The 16,261-nt window shown below is 57.3% G+C and overlaps 2 protein-coding genes across 5 annotated transcripts; one reads left to right on the top strand and one right to left on the bottom strand.

Annotated features, from left to right (window-relative positions):
* Positions 1–1,004: 1,004 nt before the first annotated feature.
* Positions 1,005–2,885, bottom strand: C8G (complement C8 gamma chain). 2 transcript variants are annotated; one of them, XM_077851489.1, is made up of 8 exons: positions 2,735–2,885; positions 2,354–2,526; positions 2,107–2,243; positions 1,925–1,995; positions 1,748–1,855; positions 1,379–1,480; positions 1,255–1,293; positions 1,005–1,184 (listed from the first exon to the last, which is right to left on the bottom strand). In XM_077851489.1, the coding sequence occupies exons 2-8, from the start codon at positions 2,489–2,491 to the stop codon at positions 1,171–1,173; spliced, it is 609 nt and encodes a 202-aa protein (XP_077707615.1). In that variant the 5' UTR covers positions 2,492–2,526; positions 2,735–2,885; the 3' UTR covers positions 1,005–1,170. The 2 variants fall into 2 exon arrangements, with proteins under 2 accessions (XP_077707615.1, XP_077707616.1); XM_077851490.1 differs by lacking the exon at positions 2,107–2,243 and having other exon boundaries at positions 1,379–1,500; positions 2,354–2,865.
* A 72-nt stretch (positions 2,886–2,957) lies between these two features.
* On the top strand, positions 2,958–7,406 carry FBXW5 (F-box and WD repeat domain containing 5). 3 transcript variants are annotated; one of them, XM_077851473.1, is made up of 10 exons: positions 3,046–3,106; positions 3,633–3,686; positions 3,987–4,202; positions 4,550–4,707; positions 4,997–5,171; positions 5,297–5,445; positions 5,520–5,940; positions 6,159–6,306; positions 6,380–6,592; positions 6,666–7,406. In XM_077851473.1, exons 3-10 carry the CDS (start codon positions 4,010–4,012, stop codon positions 6,907–6,909), a joined length of 1,701 nt encoding a protein of 566 aa, XP_077707599.1. In that variant the 5' UTR covers positions 3,046–3,106; positions 3,633–3,686; positions 3,987–4,009; the 3' UTR covers positions 6,910–7,406. The 3 variants fall into 3 exon arrangements, with proteins under 3 accessions (XP_077707601.1, XP_077707599.1, XP_077707600.1); XM_077851475.1 differs by lacking the exon at positions 3,633–3,686 and having other exon boundaries at positions 2,958–3,106; XM_077851474.1 differs by lacking the exon at positions 3,046–3,106 and having other exon boundaries at positions 3,479–3,686.
* The last annotated feature ends 8,855 nt before the right edge of the window (positions 7,407–16,261 follow it).

Here is a 16,261-nt window from a genome sequence, read left to right as displayed (position 1 = left end):
CAGGGTTCCCCAGTCCTGATTCTTCTCTTTCTATGATGTCCCCAGTGTCTGGGGACCCCCATAAGGGTCAGGCAGGCTGGCCAGGATCTGGGGACTGAAAAGGATGTGCAGTCTTCCCTGGGTGGGGGGGCGGGGGGGCGGGGGACAGCCCCTGGAGGCAGACCTAACCTAGCAAGCCACATCCCCCCAACCATGGAGTGTGTCCCCCCAGGCAGCCATGGGCAGTGCGCCCTTATCCCATTCTAGCCTCCATCTCCCGGGCCTCTGAGCTCCCACATTCCAGAAAGATCTCTGATTAGAGCTCCTGGCGCCCCCGAGCTGGTAGCCTTGGTCAAATCCTGGGTGTGGGCTCCCTCATCTGTGCTCACCCCAGTCCTAACACATGGATTAGGCTGGCCTGCTCCCCCCCCCCATTCTGGGATAGATGCCCCCCCTCCTTATTGTCCTTGCCTCTGTAACACTGTGATCTATCCCTAGGGACACCGGCTGCCCAGTGCCAGCACTGGACTCAGCCCTCAGGGGCAGCCACAGGGACGGTGCCAGCACTGCAGACCTAGGCACCCCATCCAGGAACCAGGAGGGCTCCCCGTCCCTGCCCCAGCGGCCTGAGCTGCCTCAGGCCAGAGGGCCACTGGGTCTCTGGACCCGTCCCTCCCTGGAGGGAGCACAGAGTCAGCAGGAGGCCAGGGGCCTGTGGGGGGAGGACTCTTCACCCCTCTAGGCAGGGGGTGGGCTCAAGACCAGCAGGGCACGTGTGCTCATACCCTGGGAGCAGGAGAGGGCGGCTGGGAGCCCAGGGCAGGAGGCCCAACTCAGACAGGGACACAAGGCACAGGACAGCAGGGCAGGGGGCACCTCCGATATCCACCTTGCCTTCCTGCGGCGGGAGCCGACCCCTTCCCCTCCACAGCCCCCGCCCCCTGCCCAGGAACAGCCACCTGCCCACTAGATGACAGACAGAGGCCCCAGGCCAGGACCCACATGGGAAGGAAGGAACCAGGGGCTAGGATGCAGTGTTTAATGAAGGCAGTGCTCCTGAACATGTGGGTACTGGCTGTCCCCCATGGGTGGCCCTGACCCTGTGGGGCATCAGGGCTCAGTGAGCGGGGTCACAGGTGCCACCATCTCTGGGGTCTTCACTCCTTCCAAGTTCAGGGCTGCTGCCAGGACTCACCTTCCGGCTTCTGGGGCACAGAGACCAGACTCAGCGGGGGGAAGGAGCTGAGGGGTGCCCCCTGTTGCTGTACCACTCACCGTCTAGAACATGGAACTGGTCTGCAGCCTCGCAGAAACCTGAAGGCCCAGGCGGGTATCAGGGGTGGCTGGGGCGGGCACACAGTGGGAGGGTGAGGTGGCCATGGGGCGAGGAGACACTTACCATACTTGGGGAAGAAGAGGACATGGTCCTCAGTCAGGTTGACCCTCTGGATCCGCTGCTCAAAGGCGCTCAGGGCCGAGTCACTTGGGGGTAGTGAGCGGGCTATGGGGCACAGGGGGCTCCTGGGCCAGCGGCAAGGGAGCAGGTGGGGCACGTGGGGGCACGCCCCAAACCCCACCCCGTCCCCCTGTGCTCACGCCTCGGCCCCTCTGGCCCCTCTGCAGGGGCTCCTCCCTGGGTCCCCGCTCAGCAGAAGAGGGTCAGAAGTCAGAATACAGGGAGGGAAGGGGGAGGGCCATCTGGGCTCCCCCCCCCGCCCCGTGCATGGCCCTGTGGGTGTGCGAAGCCTGGGCTTTGGTGTGGACGCACCGTACAGCTTCACTGACAGCTGTCGCTTCTGCTCCAGGTACAGGATGGCGAAGCCCTGGTAGTCTGTCTCCCCAACGACCATGTTCACTGCCCCGCGGGCACCTCGGGCTGGGCAGGGCAGAGTCAGTCTATGGCCTCCCAGCCCTGCACCCCTGCACCTCCGTGCCCTTGCCTCACCTTGCAGCAGGAAGCGGCCCAGGACTTTGCCATCTCTGTACAGCTGCCGCACCTGCCAGCAGATCCCATCCCTGGGGGGGGGGGAGGAGGCACAGCTTAGGGACCCCAACCTGCGCAGGGCCTCACAGGACTCTGGTCCAGGCCAGGCAGCCTGGGGCCCGGGGTCCGTGCTGGGGACTCACAGCTTCTGGAAGGTACTGACAGCCATGTCTGTGCCCTGGGGAGCCACATGCAGGAGGGTGGCCTCAGCCCGGTGGCCTTGCTCCTGCAGGAAGCGGCATGAGGAGGCCACGGCCACAAGGAGCCACGTCCCTGCAAACTAGGAGCAGGCCATGTGAGGGCATAGGGGATGGCGGGCTGCCCGACCTGACCCCTGGAAAGCTGGGGAGGGGGAGCAAGTGCCTGCCCACACACCCATCCCCCTGCTACCTGGTGAGCATCGAAGTTGACCTGGGGCTGGATGGTGCTGATGCGGGACGCCGGCCGAGGGGGTCTCCGAGCCCTCTGGCTCACGGAGCCCCCAGCCAGGAGCAGAGTCAAGAGGAGCGCAGTCCAAGGGGTCAGCATGGCAGCGGCAGGGATGGTGCCAGAACTGGGGGAGGCTGAGGACAGGACGGCCACATTCTAGGTCAGAGTCCATCGTCCAGTGCCGCCCAGAAGCCTGGCACAGGAAGTCGTTGCGGGTCCACCTCCAGCCCAGGAAGTCCCCGGTCCTCCTGCTCTCCCAGCGGAGTCCACCCCCAGCCTCCTGGACTCTGCACTTCCCGGCAGGGCCTGGCGCCATATTCTGGTTACGAAGTCCGAGCTGACCTCTGGCTCCTTGTCCACGACCCCCTAGCCCAGGGCCCCAGCAGCGGGAGGCGGCGGGGCCGGGTCTCGAACCCGCGCTCAGTGAGCCTCGCCCGCGGCCCAGCCCGCAGGTCCCCGCGCAGGGCCGCCGCCCTTCCCCGCCGCCGGGGGCGCTGTGGGCAGCGAGCTCGCCCGCGCGCAGGCGCAGCAACAGCCCAGCGGGCGGCCCGGGGCTCGGCGCTCCGTGGTTATCGATGCTTCAGGGTTCGAGGCGTCAGCCTGGCCGGCTCCATCATAGAGACGCGGCGGCAGGAGCGGCGGGGCGGAAGCGGGTCGGCTGGCCGAGGCCGGGCGCCGGGGCGGGGGCAGCACGGCTGGGCGGAGGCGGCCGCGGTGAGTGCGCCCGGCCCCGGGAGCGTCGTCGTCCCGCCCCGGCCCCCGACCCCCGGCCCTTCGACCCCCCGGCCCCGGCCCCGAGGAGTGTCGCTGACAGGCCGTGTCCGTCCCCGGCTCCCTGGCCACCCCGCCCCCCGCCCCCGGCCCCTCGGCCTCGGCCGAGCCCTCTGCGGATGAAAGGGCCGCCGGGACCCCGAGCCGAGGCCCCGCCCCTCGCAGCCCCCCGCGGGGGAGGTGGGAGAGGACGCCGGGCAGCCCCCGCCCTTCCCTCCGGCTCGCCCGGCCCTGGCCGCGCTGGCCCGCTGACCGCCTGGCGCGGCTCCTCTTCGCTGCAGGGCCGGGCCGAGGGCCGGCCGTGCCCCCGGCAGTGTCGGGGCGGGCGGGCTGGCGCTCGTCCCCGCCGGCCCCAGGCCTTTTCTCGGAATGACCTGTGTCCACACCGACCGCCCTGAAGCCTTGGGGCCGCAAGGTCAGGGCGACAGGAGTGCGCGGTGGTCAGCGGCTCTTCGTTCTTCCGCCTCAGAGCAGTGTCCAGCCCAGGCATCCCGATGGTCTCTGGGCTCAGGAGCGGGAGGAGGTCAGATGTGGGTCCAGGGGCATGCGCCGCCCACCACCTGGGGCTGGACCAGGCTGCGAGGTGCTGAGCTGAGTCTGGCCTGTTCCAGGGCCCGCGGGGGTGTGAGGTGCAGGGGGCTTGGAGGAGCTGTTGGACCCTCGGCCAGGTGGGCAGTGCCAGCTGGCCCTCCACACACGCTCAGTCCAGCGGAATGCCCAGCAGGGCTGTTGCTCAGCCTCACCCAGCCCCAGGCTCGTTCCCTGAGGCCAGCGTCCTGCCTCGGTGCAGCGGGGAACTAAGGGGACCACATGTGGGTTGCAGGGCTGCCTGGGCAGAATGTCACAATGGACGAGGGGGGCGTGCCCCTGCTCCCTGACAGCCTCATCTACCAGATCTTCCTGAGCTTGGGCCCAGCTGACGTACTGGCCGCTGGTCTGGTGTGTCGCCAGTGGCAGGCCGTGTCCCGGGACGAGTTCCTGTGGAGGGAGCAGTTCTACCGCTACTACCAGGTGGCCCGAGACGTGCCCCGGCACCCAGGTCAGGGCCTGCACGTGGCCCCACAGCCCACCAGGCTGGCTGGGAGGGCGGGAGGCAGAGCCATTCACATGCTCCCTGCTAAAGCCACAGCACTGGGCCCCTGCTGCCCAGTTCTACATGGTGGTCGTCAGCGCACCACATGGCACTCACGCTGGTGGGGAACAGCTGGGCTGTGTCTCAGTACTGGACCTGGCAGGGAGGCAGGGGTCTGGGGGTGCCAGGGGCACCCCTGCTGCTGAAGTAACCAGTGTCCTCCAGGGGCAGGGCTGGCCCCTATGCTGTCAGGGTGCTGGCCTCTGTGGGAAAGGAGGCTCAGGGCCCCAGCAATGACCACCCCCCACCCCCAGCGGCCACATCCTGGTATGAAGAGTTTCGGCGGCTCTATGACACGGTGCCCTGTGTGGAAGTGCAGACGCTCAGGGAGCACGCCGATCAGGTGCTGCATCTCAGCTTCTCCCACTCGGGTTACCAGTTTGCTTCCTGCTCCAAGGACTGCACCATCAAGGTGGGTGAGCACAGCTGGGGCAGCTGGGGCCAGGCAGTCCAGCTAGGATCTGGACATCATAAGACGGAGGCTGGGGGACGAGGGGCCACCCTCACTGCTAATGGAGCAAAGTGGGCTGTCCAGAGCCAGGAGCCCCGCTGCGTGGGCCCACATCCCTCGCTGCATGGGCAGCCAGTGGCAAGGATCTCTGTCCTGGTGGTGGTTTCTGGGTACCAGCTCAGCTGGACTGGGGGCTTGCAGCATGGGCCCTGGTATCAAGAGGTCCCCAGGTGACTCAGTCCCCACGCAGATCTGGAACAACGACCTGACCATCTCGCTGCTGCACAGTGCGGACATGCGGCCCTATAACTGGAGCTACACCCAGTTCTCCCAGTTCAACCAGGACGACTCGTTGCTACTGGCATCTGGGGTGTTCCTAGGGCCCCACAACTCCTCGTCGGGTGAGATCGCAGTCATTAGCCTAGGTGAGAGCGGGCCTGGGGCGGCCTGGCTGTCCTGGCTGTCCTGGCCAACCCCGCCCCTCCCCCCACAAGGCCCTGCACCCCCCAGCCCCGCCCCTTCCCACAGCCCTGCCCCCGCATCCCCCCAGACAACTTCGCCCTGCTGTCCCGAGTACGCAACAAGCCCTATGATGTGTTTGGCTGCTGGCTCACGGAGACTAGCCTCATCTCGGGAAACTTGCACCGCATCGGAGACATCACCTCCTGCTCAGTGCTCTGGCTGAACAACGCCTTCCAGGTGCGAGGGCGGGCATGTCCCCTGCAGCCACCCTGTCCTTGGCCTTGTGCCCACCTGCTGTCTCCCACTCCCAGGACGTGGAGTCAGAGAATGTCAACGTGGTGAAGCGGCTCTTCAAGATTCAGAACCTCAACGCCAGCACCATCCGCACGGTGATGGTGGCTGACTGCAGCCGCTTTGACAGCCCAGACCTCCTGCTGGATGCTGGTGCACCCCCAGGCCGTGTCTTTGACCTGGGCAGTGACAGTGAGGATGAGGAGGGAGGCTCGGAACCCGTGCCAGCTCCAGCCCGCGCCAAGGAGGGCTTGCGGCGCTTCTTGGATGGGCTCCTGGATGCGCGGGCGCAGCCCCAGCTGTCAGAGCACGCGCTGGAGACCAAGGTGGCTGAGCTGCTGGCCCAGGGCCGCACCAAGCCTCCAGAGCACAGCATGGCTGATGCCAGCAAGCTCCTCATCTTCACTACGGGATGCCTGACCTACTCACCACACCAGATCGGTAGGGAGCAGGCCCTGCTCAGTCCCTAGAGCCTTGGGGGTGAGGCTTCCCCAAGACTGGGGTGGGGTCCTGCAGCCAAAGGGCAGGGTGTGAGTTGGAGGGCAGAGTGCACTTCCTTCGTTTGTCCTGGGGGCCCAGTCCTGGTCCTGTCTCTTGGAGTGCATGTTCCATGGGCACCTATGCTTCAGATGTGGTGCTCTTACCCGGCCCTCCCACAGGCATCAAGCAGATCCTGCCACACCAGATGACCACAGCTGGGCCTGTGCTGGGTGAGGGGCGGGGCTCAGATGCCTTCTTTGATGCCCTGGACCACGTCATCGATGTGCATGGACATATCATCGGCATGGGCTTGTCTCCAGACAACAGGTGCGGCCCCGAGAGTGTCCTGGGTGGGGGCCTCCGTAGGCCGCTGGTACCAAGCAGGGTGCCTCTCGCCCAGGTACCTGTACGTCAACAGCCGTGCCTGGCCCAGTGGCTCTGTGGTGGCCGACCCCATGCAGCCACCGCCTATCGCAGAGGAGATCGACCTGCTGGTGTTTGACCTCAAGACCATGCGGGAGGTGAAGCGGGCTCTTCGAGCCCACCGTGCCTACACGCCCAATGACGAGTGCTTCTTCATCTTCTTGGATGTCAGCAGGGACTTCGTGGCCAGGTAGAAGTGCAGGGCAGGGCAGGGCCGGGTTCCAGATGTGCTGGGCAGGGGCTCACCTGAGGCTCTCCTGCAGTGGAGCCGAAGACCGGCACGGCTACATCTGGGATCGGCACTACAACATCTGCTTGGCTAAGCTGCGGCACCAGGACGTGGTCAACTCGGTGGTCTTCAGCCCCCAAGAGCAGGAGCTCCTGCTGACGGCCAGTGATGATGCCACCATCAAAGCCTGGCGTTCACCACGCATTGTGCGCATTCACCAGGCCCCGCGTCCGCGTCCCCATCACTTTTTCTCCTGGTTTGCCAGCCAGAGGCGTTGAGGGGGGGCCACTGGCCAAAAGGAGTGTCCTGGGCGTCCTTGGGCTGCCGGGACCCGCGGAAGATGCCACAGAGGTCTGCAGCCCTTTCCCAAGGGCCCAGCCACTGCCCAGACTGCGTGCTGGGTGGAGAAACTCGTTGACAGTCATGCCTTAGCAGGGGGACTATGGGGCTGCCGGTAGGGCACAGTCTGCCCCCCACCACGCTCACCCCCCCCCCACAGCCCCCGCAGCTGTGACATTCAGCACTGGCGCAGCCCCCTGGCTGGCTTGGATGCAACAGACACTGGGGCCCCACTCTTCACGCACCCTCTTCCCCTGGGGCCTGCGCCCCGGTCAGCACCACACGTACCCTCCAGTTGGCCCCAGGTGGCCTCTCCTCTGGGAACTTGTTTGCACACCAGCAGGGCCGGCAGCACAAGTCAGTCTGCCACGGGCCCAGGCAAACTGCATGTCACTGGTCACCTGTTTGGGGCCTGAATAAACAGTTGGCAATAGCATCCCGCTGTCCGATCTCTGTGTCCAGTGGTATCTTCATGGGTCTCGTGCTACCTGCCTGTCCACCAGCAGGATGCTGGACGCTGTGGTGGGGGCACTGCAGTCCACCAAACTGGGCAGCGTGGCTCCAGGCTGCATCCCTAGTCACTGTCCCTGCAACCTCTGAGCAGATGAGGTCGTTGGTGTGCAGGAAGTACCATAGCACGTCCACCCTGATGTGTGCCCACTGCAACAGGGAGACGTCCAGGGGCACATCTGACCTGGGGAGGTACTGCAGAAGATGAGGCAGCACACGGTGGGGCAGGGGGCAGAGTTCTTGGGGGTAAGGCATATGATGCTGGGGATGTGGCATGGGCGGCAGAAAACGGCCCTGGGCCGAGCCCTCAAGGCTTGACCCATGTCTGTCCTGGGGGCTCACCTGCCCCCCTCGTGGTGCCAGGTGCCAGATGGGGGTGTTAATGGGGCAGCAGGCATGATTTCTATGCCTGGCTACACACACAGCTCATCTCATCAGACTGTCTTCCACTCCACATGCACAGCCACCACTGCCACAGCTTGGAGACAAGCCCAACAGACGCGGATGGATCCTAGGGCCCAATGGGGTGATGTCCCCTCAGGCCAGACGCAGTGCTGAGCAGAGGCTGCTGGGGTCAGAAGCTCACTGGCTCCAGGGAAGGAGCTGGGCCAGGCCCTGGGACAGACGCAGAGGCTGCAAGGGTTCAGCCAGGCAGAACCTCAGGCCCCCAACTCAGAGGGCCCAGAGTTGCTGCTCATGGCCAAGTATCCAGTGGCACGGGCTGCGCACCCAGAGAAGGACGCCCCAGCCCGCGGTAAAAAGAGGGGAGCTGGGGCTGCTGGGCTTCATGTACAAGGACACAACAGTGACAGAAGCCATACGTCCTACACACAGCACACCTGAGACCGTCCAGAGCCCATGGCTCAGCCCACCCATACGCAGCCAGAAAGCTTCACAAGGGCAAATACACTCCAGAGAAGTTGCAAAAATTAAACAGGTTTCTGAAAAGATCTTAAAATCATCAAGGAAACAAAATCTGTAAAATCAGAGCAGAGAATAAGAATCAAAACCACATAGACTTTGAAAACAAAGCCAGTGGAACACAACAGGTAGAGAGGTTGAAATGAAAAGCTCAATCCAAGGTCAGAGCAGACCCACCTGGCATGAGAATAAGCAAGCAGACGACAGGAACGAGACGACTGACTGAACAAACTCCAGGGGGGATGAGGGAGCAGGGGAGCGGGGCAGGTGGGCTCAGGTGGGAGAGAGGTGGCCCAGTCCATGAAAACAGTCCTTAGCACACATGTGTTGAGTCTGATTCGGAGAAGCAGCTGCACACATGAGATGCATCGGCCACAGCCAGCGAGGGTCTCGAAGCCCACAGGTCTGCAGGCACATGGGCCCCATCCTTCCCATGGCATGGCTAGAAGAACTAGACACCCTCTGAACAGAGCACCGCAGCAGGCAGGCAGAGCAACAGCAGAAACGGCCCCCATGGTCCTGAACTCCGAGCAGCCCCGGCCCGGAAGTGAGCGTCCAGGGAGTGGCCTGCCAGGAGGACAGAGCACCTGATGGACAGGCCCTGCTGGCAGTGAGGGTGCTAGTGCTCAGTGCAGCTGTGCCTCCAGGGGCCCCGGTCCCACTGTGCTCTTTCTGCCTTGCCACTGGGTGGACCTAGGAGTGGTCTGAGCAAGGGAAGGCATAACAGAGCAGGGCAGCAAGAGCCCTATACCTCTGGCTGAAGGAGCAGGCCCTACCGGCACCTAGGCAAGAGGAATGGCTAGGGAAACAGCCTGCAAGTTGGCCGTGATCACTCAGGCTGACCCCCGGGCTGCAGATGCGGGCATCAGACCCAGACCCCAGAGTTTGCAGATCAGTGCCCACTCCCAGCCCAAGGACTGACCCAAAGAGCATGCGCTTGGAAGCTGGGCTGATGCTGGCTCGGCCCTATGAAACAGACACTGACAGTTGCCTGGGGTTCGGACAAGATCCAGAGCTGATCAAGTGATGTTCAGAATATCCAGAATGTAACCCACAATTATGTGGCACACACACAACCCTCAAAATGCCAACTCAGAGGAAAAGACATTCAGCGGACGCCAAGGATGGAAAAGACACAGAGAGACTCTGAAGTAGCAATCACAAACATTTGCAATAGATGTAAAGATATAGCAGTCTCAGCAAAGGAACAGTAGATACAAGAGAAGCCAAAATATCTTAGAACTGGAAAGCAAAATTTTAAAACTCCCTGGACAGGAATGCCTGGGTGGCTCAGTGGTTGAGCATCTGCCTTCAGCTCAGGTCATGATCCTGGGGTCCTGGGATCAAGTCCTGCATCAAGCTGCATGGAGCCTGCTTCTCCTGCCTGTGTCTCTGCCTCTCTCTCTGTGTCTCTCATGAATAAATAAATATTAAAAAACAAAAACAAAAAACAAACACCTCCCTGGACAGACAGACCAGCAAAAAGGAGATGACAAGAGAGTCAGGAAGCAGAATCGAAAACAGGTGACAGGATTACCCAATCGGAACAAAGCAAAGAAAACCAATCAGGAGAGAACTCAGGTCCCAAGGACCCATGGGACAGACACTAAAGGTCTAATGTTTGTGTCACTGGGAGCCCAAAAGGAAAAGAAAGCGGTCTACAGAAATAACAGCTGAAACTCACCCCCAAAATGTGATGAGAGATACACATCCACAGATTCAAGAAGCCGAGTAAATCCAGAGAGGATAAAGTCAAAGACTTCCACACCAAGACTCATCTCACTAAATCATCCAAACCCAAGGAAGGCTGACAGAAGCAGGGAAGTGCATACCTGCCGAGCAAATTGCAGGCCCCTGATCAGCAGTCACAGTTAGAGACAGAAAGGCCATCAGCCCAGAAAGCCAAGACCAGTGAAAACATCCTTCGTGGGTAGAGCGAAAATAAATCCTCACATGAGAGAAAACAGGGACTCTGGCCAGTGATGGAAGGTCTTCTTCTGACAAGAGGTAAATACCATCAGAATGAGGCTGGGACACCAGCACCAGGGGGCAGAAATGCAGACAGACTCCTCCTGAGTTCCTCCAAACATGTTTGACTATTGAAGAAAAGGCAGTTATAATGTTGTCTGATGGAGTTTCAGTCTAGAGCAGTGCCACACGGGGGGATGATCAAGGGACCCTCGGGGGTAAGGTGCCAACATCCCACCAATACACTGTTGGAAGTTAAGTGTGTTGTGGGATGCCAGAGCGTCCGACTCCTGTTCTCAGGTTTTTTTTTTTGTTGTTGTTGTTATTTAGTTCAACTCTCATTTGTTTCTTGCTGCAATGTTTACCTGGAATGAATGAACGAGTGTCCGTGTTGGTGGGAGACTCCATACAAAGTCAATTACTGAAAGAAAAGTGAGGAGCCCCAAAACTCTGCAGGCCATTTCTTCCAAAATGCCCTTCAAGGGAAGTGGAGGCACGTGGGGGGCAGGTGGGCACCAGCAGGACCTGTAATTGGGGCAGCAGGTGGGGGCTGTGAGAACCCTAGGCCTGCCCAGGACGGACGGATGGACAGATGGATAGCAGGAACCCACTGCTTCTCACACTCGCATCCTGAAGCCCCGTAACACCACATTGCATTGTACTGGTCTGCTTGTTCCTCTGCTCTTCACACTCTTCAGGAACCTCAGACCTTCAGGTACACAAGGAAGGTGATGGCAGTGCCAATCCCAGAGGGTAGCTTTTGTTTTGATTTCCTTAAGTTAACCAGGGTCAGTTTCTGTTTCTTATTCCAGCTACTGCCCTTGCCCACTGCAGGAGTCTTTATCAGCCAGTTCCTTCCTTGCCAGGCAGATGTTGTCTTGACTTCCTTGCCAGTCAAGATGATGTCTTGACTTCAGGGTCACAAGTTCAAGCCCTGCGTTGGGCGCCACAGTGGGTATTGAGCCTATTTAGAAAAAAAAGTGGGGATCCCTGGGTGGCTCAGCGGTTTGGCGCCTGCCTTTGGCCCAGGGTGCGATCCTGGAGTCCCAGGATCGAGTCCCATGTCGGGCTCCCAGCATGGAGCCTGCTTCTCCCTCCTCCTGTGTCTCTGCATCTCTCTCTCTCTCTATGTCTATCATAAATAAATAAATCTTTAAAAAAAAGTGCAACAATAAAAGTTAAATGTGTTGTGATCCTTAGAAAAACCACTAAGAAGACAAAATCACAATAGATGTATCACAGAATACTAAGCAATGTTTACATATTCTTGTCCTAGGCAGCAGAGAGGAAATGGAGGCACACAGGACTGACAACACAAACAACCACATGGTGACTGTCTACCTTGGCACAGCAGTACGTACATTACTGTCAAAGTGAAACCAACAACAACAGAAGCCCCACAGCCCCACTCTGCCGTCACTAATAAAGGATGGAAAAACACTCGTAAAAGGAGCCTAGTCGGGCTACGTGAACCACCAAGCCAAGTGTGCCCCAGAAAGCAAGCCTTAACAGGGAAAAGAGGGACCCTGCCCATGAGGAAGAGGCGTTTGTTGAGAAGGGAAAGCGTTCCTAGATATGTGTGCAGCCCACACAAGAGCCTCAGGACAGTTGAAACCACGTGAAGCCACGCGAAGCCATGCGAAGCCACACAGCAGCACGAGATGAGAGAGCAGGGCAGGCGGAGATGGCACGCCCTCACTCAGGGCAGGTGCTGGCCTGGAAGCCAAGCAGCCAGGGGCATGGTTCCCAGGGCTGCTGTGACCGAGAACCACAACCTGGGGAATTTCTTGTCAGACCGCTCCTGAGGCCACAAGCCTGTGCTCTCTGCATGGGGACCCTTCCTGCCTTCTGGCTGCTGGCAGGGCCGGCCGGCCTTGGTGTCCTCATCCCCTGACCCGTTAGTCCAATCTTTTGTCTTCACACGGCCTCCTTCTGGGCCTCTTCCCATCACCCTCCTTCTGCGTGTCTGTGTCCAAATCTCCTTTTTATATGGCTCCCAGTCATATTGGAGCCTGTACCTGTGCCTCATTTTAACTTGATCACTACTATAAAGACCCTATTTCCAAATAAGGTCACATTCTGAGTTATTGCGGGATTAGGATGTCAACACAGCTTTTTTTGGGGGGGCAGGGCAGGGGATATGATTCAACCTGTAAGAGCTACCAACTAACCGGATTTTACTGAGCTGTAGAGAATACTCCAGCCAACAAGAGCAGAATACACATTCTCAAGTGGATATGGCACATCCACCAAGATAGACCACAGCCTGCACCACAGAAGAAACCTCAACAAATGTCAACACTTCCAAACTCCTTTTCCATATGACTCCATAACCCTGATAGCGACACCAAAGACTACAGAAAGGACATTTAAAGACCAACATCCAAAAAAACAAAAAATTAAAAAAAAAAAACAAAAAAGACCAACATCCCTGGCAAATATAGATGTGGAATCCTCAAGAGATAATTAGATCATATCCAGAAATATATAAAATTAGTTGTTGTATGCCATGACCAAGTGGGCTTTAATCCAGAAATGCAAGGCTGGTTCTATACTTAGAGATAAATCAATGTAAGCCGCCACGGGAACAACATACAAGAAAAACCACTTGGACATATCACTTGATGCAGAAGAAAGCTTTTCACAAAGCATCCAAGTCATGAGAAAGCTCTCAGCAAACTAGGAGTAGAAGGGAGCCTTCTCCACCTGATAAAGGCATCGACACAATCTGAGGTGACATTATACCTGGTGAAAGATGGAACCCCCCAAGACCAGGAACCCAAGGCCAAAGCCCCTCCTTTCACTCCTGTTCCATCCCACAGAAGGAAACTCAGCAGGTGGGATTTAGTGAGCAAGAGGAACGGAGGGCAGACTGGAGAAGAATAAAATCGTCCTTATTCACAGATGATATATGATTATTTATCACATGATTGTTTTTAATCCCCAAAAAGCTACAAAAAATAACTCCACAACCTCCTAGAACCAGTGAGTTTATCAAGCTTACAGGATATAAAGACAACACACAAAAAACAATTGTTTCTAAACACTAAGAATGTATAATTGGAAGCCAAAAACTTAAAAAATACCTTTTACGGGGCACCTGGGTGACTCGGTTGGTTGAGAATCCAACTCCTGATTTTGGCTCAGGTCATGATCTCAGGGTTGTGAGATCGAGACCCACACTGGGCTCTGTGCTCAGCAGGGATTCTGCTTGAGATTCTCTCTTCCTCTGCCCCCTCCCCCCTGCTCTCTCTCTAAATTAATAAATAAGCAAAAATCTTTAAAATAATAGTAATAAATACTTTTATGATAACTCAAGAACAAAAGAAATGCTTAGGCACTCACCTAAGAAAGCAAATGTTTATGCTGAACATACCAAAATGCTGACTAAAAGAAAGCAAAGACACAAAAAGAGATAAATTACATTCCTGGATTGGAAGACAACATGGATGTCAATTCTCCCCGAACTGACCTGTAGATTTAATACAACGACAATCAAATCCCAATAGGGCTTTTTGTAGATATAGACCAGGGGATTCTAAAACTTATCCATACTAGCAAAGGAACAAGAATAGCTAAAGTAATTTTGAAAAATAAGAATAAAGTTGGAGGAATCATACCACTTGAGTTAATACTCACTAGGAGGATGCTGATCCCAACAGACTGGTGTTGGTGGAAGAGCATGGACGCAGGTGAGTGAACATTAACAGATCACACGTACAAGGCAGAGGAACTTTACAGGCTATGAATGTATGCGGAGGCAAACAATGGACGTCTCCATAAACGTCACTGCACCTGGCCATCCAGATGCAGAAAAACTAACCTAAACTTCATGCTTTTTACAAAAATCTACTCAAAATGGATCAAAGATCGAAATGTAGAATGTCACAATCTACTTCTAGAAGAGACTGTGGACAACTTTCATTACCTGGTGGAAGACGAAGAATGCTCAGATAGGTCACTAAAAGCACAACCAGTGTCACAAAAGTTGGTAAGTAGCACTTTACTCAAACTCACAAATTTTGTTCCAAAAAGTTAAGCAGATAAAAAAATATGCTACACACCAGAAGAAAACGTTTCCAAGCCACGTACCTTTCCAAGCGCATACCTGGACTACACAAACAACTGGCAACTCAATGGTAAGGAAACAACCAGCCCAGACAAAAAATGGGCAAAGGTAACAAGCAGATGTGTCGCCAGAGATGACAATTGTTAGAGGGAAACACAAAAGAAAGTCGAAACAGGATAGCACAGCATGCCTCTGAACCAAGCATTAGGCCAGGGTGTGCAGCGTGGGAGCCCTACTTGTGCCTATGCACATGAAGAGGCTGAGCCACCAGCTCTGTCAGCACGGGCTGTGTAACAAAACACCACAGGACTGAGTGGCTTATCAGCGACACATTTATTACTCACAGTTGTGAAGGCCCAAGGCCGAGACCACGGTGTTAGCGCAGGGGCCCCCTGGGTGGCAGACTTCTTGGTGCATCCTGACACAGCAGGAGGGGTGCAAGGCAACTCCCTGGGGTCCCTCTCCTGAGGCTCTCTGCCCCATGACCTATTTACTATTCCCCTCCCAAAGGCTCTTCGTCCTAACACCTTCACCTCAGGTTAGGCCTGAGCCTGTGATTCAGGGGTGGGGGGGCACATTCATACCATAGCAGCTAGACTCTGGAAAATGGTTGGTTTCTTGGGACTTTAAACTATACCCACCGTGTGACACAGCAGCACCACTCTCTGTCGTCTGCTTGCTTATTCTCATGCCAGGTGGGTCTGCTCCGACCTTGGATTGAGCTTTTCATTTCAACCTCTCTACCTGTTGCGTTTCACTGGCTTTGTTTTCAAAGTCTATGTGGTTTTGATTCTTATACTCTGCTCTGATTTTACAGATTTTGTTTCCTTGATGATGAATACGGCTACAGACGTGTGAAGCCAAAGGCCCTCAGGACAGCACGGCAGCTGGCATCTCTCCTCCAGACAGGCACAGGGGCAGGCACAAAGCACCTGCAAGCAGGAACAGCATGCGTGGTGCCGTGGCCACTAAGGGTGGTTTTCAGTATTTCTTTTTAATTAATTCACATTTGAGAGAGACAGAGCGACAGAGATAACAAGAGAGCACGAGTGGGCTCGATCCCAGGACCCCAGGATCATGATGACCTGAGCCAAAGGCAGATGCCTGACTGAACCGCCCAGACACCCCTCAATAACTATTTTTTGTTGAAAACTAATACAGACAGGAAATTCTAGAGAACGTGCAGAAGGCATAAGTGGAAATGACACTGTGTGGAATGTTGGATGGCACAGCTGTCACTGGAAAATCACCTGGCAGCTCCTCAAACATGACAACACATGTCCCGTCACCTCCCCTGCTGGGCCGGTCCTGAAAGCCAAGGGACCCAGCCACCCACAAGCCGCACAGCACATTCACAGCAGTACAACTCTTGAGAGCCATGTGGGGACAACCTGAAAGTCCGTCAACGGAAAAATCAACAAAACACGGTCTGTCCATAACTGGAATCTTATTCAGTCTTAGGAAGAAGAGGAGGCCCGATTCCCACTGCAGAGTCTTAGAACTTCATACTCGAGCCAGGTGCCAAGGCCATGCTCACCACTGCACACAGGTGCACATCCAGAACAGGAGTCTGCAGAGACAGACACGTGGGTTGTGCTTGCCAGGGGCAGGGCTCCCTGCCTTCTGGAAGGTGGTGAGAGACTGGAACAGAGCACCTCCCAGGGTCTCCCTCTAGGCACGTGCTCTCTCCATGGGGACCCTGCAGCAGCAGCCCAGAGCGAGGGCAGGGCGCTGGGGCCCTCGGCTTGGTGTGCACTTCTAGCACTTCTCCTGGAGCTGACTGTTCAGTCCTGAGCTCTAGCATGTTCTATAGACCCAGACCC

This window comes from Canis aureus, chromosome 16, assembly GCF_053574225.1.
Source record: "Canis aureus isolate CA01 chromosome 16, VMU_Caureus_v.1.0, whole genome shotgun sequence".
Classification (NCBI taxonomy): Eukaryota; Metazoa; Chordata; class Mammalia; order Carnivora; family Canidae; genus Canis; species Canis aureus.
This window is presented reverse-complemented; position numbering and strand designations above follow the sequence as displayed.

Coding starts and splice junctions, on each gene's coding strand:
- FBXW5 (XM_077851474.1), top strand. CDS start 3,533: ATGACCTGTGTCCACACCGACCGCCCTGAAGCCTTGGGGCCGCAAGGT. Junction 5,446..5,519: donor GGCTGAACAACGCCTTCCAG/GTGCGAGGGCGG, acceptor TCCCACTCCCAG/GACGTGGAGTCAGAGAATGT. Junction 6,593..6,665: donor AGCAGGGACTTCGTGGCCAG/GTAGAAGTGCAG, acceptor GCTCTCCTGCAG/TGGAGCCGAAGACCGGCACG.
- C8G (XM_077851489.1), bottom strand. CDS start 2,491: ATGCTGACCCCTTGGACTGCGCTCCTCTTGACTCTGCTCCTGGCTGGG. Junction 1,856..1,924: donor GGGCCGCTTCCTGCTGCAAG/GTGAGGCAAGGG, acceptor TGCCCTGCCCAG/CCCGAGGTGCCCGCGGGGCA. Junction 1,481..1,747: donor GCTGTCAGTGAAGCTGTACG/GTGCGTCCACAC, acceptor TGTGCCCCATAG/CCCGCTCACTACCCCCAAGT.